Source organism: Monoraphidium neglectum (genome assembly GCF_000611645.1).
Source record: "Monoraphidium neglectum strain SAG 48.87 unplaced genomic scaffold scaffold00651, whole genome shotgun sequence".
Taxonomy (NCBI): domain Eukaryota; kingdom Viridiplantae; phylum Chlorophyta; class Chlorophyceae; order Sphaeropleales; family Selenastraceae; genus Monoraphidium; species Monoraphidium neglectum.
Window position 1 is genome coordinate 12,459 of NW_014012977.1, and position 4,676 is coordinate 17,134.

Below are 4,676 nucleotides of genomic sequence, written 5' to 3' on the forward strand. Positions count from 1 at the left end.
CCGCCGCGCGGCGCGGCGCCCGAGGGCCTGCAGGCGGTCCTGGAGCACGCGGGGCGCAGCGAGCCGCTGTTCCTGCTGTTCCGCAACGGGACGCTCAAGGCGCGGGTGGCGGGGGCGAACCTGCCGAAGCTGGCGGCGCTGGTGTACGAGCACACGCCCAACAACCCAGAGGTCGATGACGCCGAGGTGCGCGTGCTGTGGCCCCTTTTGGGGCACGCCAGCACCGGGTTTTGGGGGCGGGCGCATTGGGTGCTGCTGGTCTGGAGGCGTTGATTCTGCACGGCCGGCGGCAGGGTGGGCGGACCATGATGACCCACAGATGCCAGCTGCGGCTCTTGTTTGTGGATGACCGGCGTCTGGGTCTCGCCTGTCAATGGCGCCTGGCCGTCGTCCTAACATGATCGCTCGGCCCCTTTGAATTACTGTTCTGCAGGACAACCCGTTCCATGCGGCGGCCAGCGGCTCAAAGGACGGCGGTTCGGGGAAGGATAAGAGCAAGGGCAAGAAGGGGAAGTAGCTGGCATACAGGGCAGCTGCCGGTCTGCCGCTGGCCGGATTTGAACTGCCTCCCTGGATGGTGCGGGGCGCTCGGTACTGCCAATGTCTGTAAAGGGCATGGCGATTACAGGACTGGTGGCAAACGCCTGCAAGTGCCGGGCGGCATCAACTCATCTATGTGCAGCGCCGCGTTTTCATGACGGAAGCGTGGGCAGGGAACACGTGACATGGGGCTGTTGGTGCGGGGTGGTAATGGAAACTCCGCTGCACTGCTACATTCAGAAAGCACAACAAAGATCGGTGTTGGGGCCCTCAAATTGTCGGCCCTGAGCAAATAGATCCCCACATGGCACGACGGTTGCATCGGCCGCCCCGAGTGGCCCGCCCCTTGCAGCCCAACATTAGCGCCCGCCCAGGGGGATGCGGCGCCCCTTCGTATGCTGATTCCAATACGACTGTAAGGGGGAGCATGCCCCGGAGCGGTTGCGCCACGGGCAGCCCATCAGGTGGTGTGGCGGGTTGCAGGCACAGTTCTGATCAAGTGATGTCATGCAGCGGCAGTGCCGCTGCGCAGGACGCTATTGGGAGTCGGCCCTGCTGGCTGCACACTCCATCGGACCCAAAGGCTTGCTTTGGCACAGCACTCCAAAAACGTGGGCGCGTGACACTTCATGTGCCATGTGGATGCGCCCGTGTATGTACAGCACACAAACTTGAGGTTAGGCGCACGAGAAGGTGGAATGAAATGACATGAAGTATGAAATATCCGCTCTCACCCTACGGCATGGTGTACGGCGGGCGCCCCGGGACCCCTTTTTTGAAGGCGCAAGTGGGCGCGGCAGCGGCCGCAGCTGGCGCCGCTGCCGCTGCCCGTCGTGCCGCCGCTACCACCTTGCCGATCACCCCGGTTGCAACATCAGATTCTAGGTCACAGGATCCCATAACTCCTGCCCGTTGCCCGCTCGACAGGCAGCGGGTTCCCGCCGTTCGCCACCGGCCCGCGTTTGCCACCCATCAGCCCAGGCGGAAGGTGCTGCCGTAGTGCGCGCGCCCCTTGTTGGCGCAGTAGCCGTCGAGGGCGGTGTTGAAGACCGCGCGCGACGCCTCCGGTGTGGGCTTGGACTGGGTCGGCCCCGCGTTGCGGGCCGTGTTCAGCTGAGGGGGAGGGGGATGAAAAGACGCGGCTTCGTGACTAAAGTACAACGCTGCTGCAGCTGCAGGTCGTCATCATCTCTGCTGCGTGCTTGTGATATTGCTCAACCATCCTGCCACCACCGGCACCTGCTGTGCCCCCTTAACCTCCTTAGAGTTCATTTCCATCGCACCTTTGCGGGGCTGGGGTCGCTGCTGGGGTCGGAGTAGCGGTGGCGGATGATGCTGTCCGCGGTCACGGGGCGGCTGGGCAGCTGCCACGACCGCGTGCTGCTGCGCGGGCTGTCCCACCAGTCCAGGCTGGTCGCCTCATCCGCTGCGCAAGTGTGGCAGTGGATCGAGAGGGTCGCGCGTGAGGGTCATTCGTCGCCGCCTCAGAATGTGCGCCGCGGCGGGCCGTCCGCCCCTTCACCCCACGTGCTGCGGCCTCAGTTGGCCCCTGATGCTCGCGGTTCGCCCCTGCACCGCTGCAACACACACTCTGCCCTGGGTCTCACAGCCCCCGCGCTCACAGTCCGCGTGCACGCGGCGCTTGGTGTGGACGACGCCGTCCAGCGGCGCCTGGGCGCCGCGACGCCGCACCATCCGCTTCTCCGGCTCCTGAGGACGTTTCAAGGGGCAGGGGCGCGAGGGCGGTGCGCGCTTGTCATTGAGGAGCAGGGTCGATTTCACTATGCTGTCAAGAAGCCATGATCTACTCTTTGTTCGCGCATGCTCCGCCGCAGACGGCCAGCCCGCCGCGGCCTCCAGAGCGCTCGTCACGGTGTCGCGCACGGCACCCCAACTGGCCGCTGCTGCCGTGATCGCGGCGAGAGCGCGCGCGCGCGCGCGGTCTTGCGGTCGCACCTCCTGCACAACGACCGCTGCGGCGCCCTTCATGCTGGACGCAAACGCGCTGGCAAAGTAGCGCACCGACGGCCGGAACGCCAGGTCAGCGGCCGTGATGGGGCGGCGCGCGTTGAGCACGTCCGTGTCCGCGTGGTGGCACCACACGCCGGGCACCATGCGGATGCCGCCCGCGTTGAAGTCCGCTTCCTTGTTGTCCGGGGGCGGCATGCCCTTGCCCTTGAGCGGCGTCGCGCGGCCGTGCAGGCCCGAGCCGCAGATGAGGCCGGCGCCGTCCTTGGCCGGGCCGGGCGCGGACAGGCGCAGGCGGCGCGTGTACATGTGCAGGTACTCTATGTAACGGTTGCTGGGCCTCCGCTGCGTGTCGGGGGCCGACATGTCTGGGGATGGGATCGCGCACGGTGGTGGTGGTGGTGGTGGTGGTGGTGGTGGTGGTGGTGATCGGGAGGGACGTTCGTCGGGAGTTAGGGTGGCAGCGGCCCGGCGGCCGTCCATCGGCCCCAGTGGGGGCTCCTGTGAACAGCACGATTGTGGCCCTGCACGCAGACAGCGGCCATCCCAGCTGCTCGTATTGATCCAAACTCCCAACGTGGGCCAAGACGATTTACCGTAAGTGGGGGTGGGCATTTTGGAGCCCGGGTCAGCCCTGGTCGCCGGTGTCCTTCCAATCCACGGATCTGAGGGCGTGAGTGATAGTGAATGCAGTCGAGAAGACTGCTTGATCAGCGAAAATCAGAACGGTCCCCATGCTGCACTCCCTGTGCATCTGCTGCACCTCTGACACCAGCTGCTGGTCTACTGGCGTTGCACACGGGCTCCAACGAAGGCCCCGTCTGGTGAACAACGTGTCAAAATCTCTTTCATAAACGATTTTACGCCCCACCTGGACAGAGGGGCCGCTCAGCCGTCGACAAGGGATGAGCAGTTTTTCACTTGAGGGATCCTTCAACACTAAACACAACGACTTATGTACAAGTCCTATACAGAGGTCCTAGAATGTTTTGGAAGGCCCCAGGGGGGCCATATGAAACCAATTCAGCTTGTGCCTCTTCGTTGCCGTGCTTTGCGGGATTCGTGAGATGTATGTTGAGCCTGAATGCACAAAAACTATATTGATCACCATTCAAGCGATGGAGCTCCCCTATTCCTCGATTACGGCTTGCTGACCGCCGGGCTGGGGCACCAGCGGGCCAGCAGGATAGCAAAACGCTTAGCAGGACGATCCCTGGTGCTTATACACCTCGTCGAAGGAGTGTAGACGCCCCTTTCACGTGGTGCAGGCTGCACGTTTGTGCCGTGCCCTTGGAGTGGGGCAATGACGCCTCTAAAGTTCCAAGGGATTCAGCCATATCTTCCTGAGAATAAGCTCGATGACTGGGGGCTGACTGTGGAGCAGCAGGTGCGGGTCGGTTGTCGGTGCGCCCGTGCGCTGCAAAGCGTCCAGATGCAGCATGCGCGCGATAGCGCGCTGCCTGGGCATCAGGCCCGTTCTGCAACCGCCTGCACAGACCACTTTCTCTTGACCGTGTCGCCCATGCGGACGTGCACATGCGAGCGGGGGCGCTGCGGTGCGATGCTTGGCAGTTGGGTGCCAGGGAGGTTGCAACGCGCCCATGCACGCCCCGATGGCGCGTGCGGCCCTCATCCTGGCTCCTCGCGCTGGCGGTCCTGGTGTCTTGTGCAGGAGGCGAACGTGGAGCAGTTCCGTCAGCTTCTGGAGTCCAGGGGCCTGTGGCGCAAGCAGGACCATGGTGCGGGGCTCGGCGCCGCTGCGGGGCCCGCTCGTGCGCTAGAAAGTGCTGCGCGCCCTGTCTTCGTGGCAGTGCGTGGCAGCGCATCGTCGCACACCATGGCGGCAGTCCTTGCGGGGAAAGTCGTGGATGGGCGGACTGCACGAGAAGCGTGGCAGGGCAGCAGGGCACCTGCGCAGTGTGCGACGCGACGGGGGCAGGGGTGCGGGCGTGGTGCTGGTCGGGTGGCAGGCTGACAGGCGCACCACCTGTCAAAGATGGCAGCCGCCGCAGAAGTCCCGAGCCCGGCCTGGCAAGTGCGCGGCAGCAGCAGCAAGCACGGCCACAGCAGTGACCCGTGCGCCCCCACGGGTCGCAACCTTGCAGTGCGGCGTGGTGCTGCGTGTCCCACGGCCTGCTCCCCCCCCCCCCCCCACCCCCCCTCCCCCC

The 4,676-nt window shown here is 65.0% G+C and overlaps 3 protein-coding genes across 3 annotated transcripts in view; 2 read left to right on the top strand and 1 right to left on the bottom strand.

Annotated features, from left to right (window-relative positions):
- MNEG_4616 (Dynein light chain, flagellar outer arm) overlaps positions 1-517 on the top strand; it is a gene marked incomplete at both ends in the record, with an annotated part of 1,411 nt that extends 894 nt beyond the window's left edge. Inside the window, 2 exons of the mRNA XM_014046908.1 lie at positions 34-186; positions 434-517. Coding sequence (XP_013902362.1) covers positions 34-186; positions 434-517 — 237 coding nt within the window. The remainder of the gene's footprint in view (positions 1-33; positions 187-433) is intronic.
- A 995-nt stretch (positions 518-1,512) lies between these two features.
- On the bottom strand, positions 1,513-2,874 carry MNEG_4617 (hypothetical protein; the record flags this gene model as incomplete). The annotated part of the gene is made up of 4 exons (XM_014046909.1): positions 1,513-1,653; positions 1,824-1,966; positions 2,163-2,250; positions 2,497-2,874. The coding sequence occupies 4 exons, from the start codon at positions 2,872-2,874 to the stop codon at positions 1,513-1,515; spliced, it is 750 nt and encodes a 249-aa protein (XP_013902363.1).
- A 937-nt stretch (positions 2,875-3,811) lies between these two features.
- The window catches only part of MNEG_4618 (Uncharacterized protein), a gene marked incomplete at both ends in the record, with an annotated part of 4,745 nt that continues 3,880 nt past the window's right edge, over positions 3,812-4,676 (top strand). Inside the window, 2 exons of the mRNA XM_014046910.1 lie at positions 3,812-3,895; positions 4,181-4,247. Coding sequence (XP_013902364.1) covers positions 3,812-3,895; positions 4,181-4,247 — 151 coding nt within the window. The remainder of the gene's footprint in view (positions 3,896-4,180; positions 4,248-4,676) is intronic.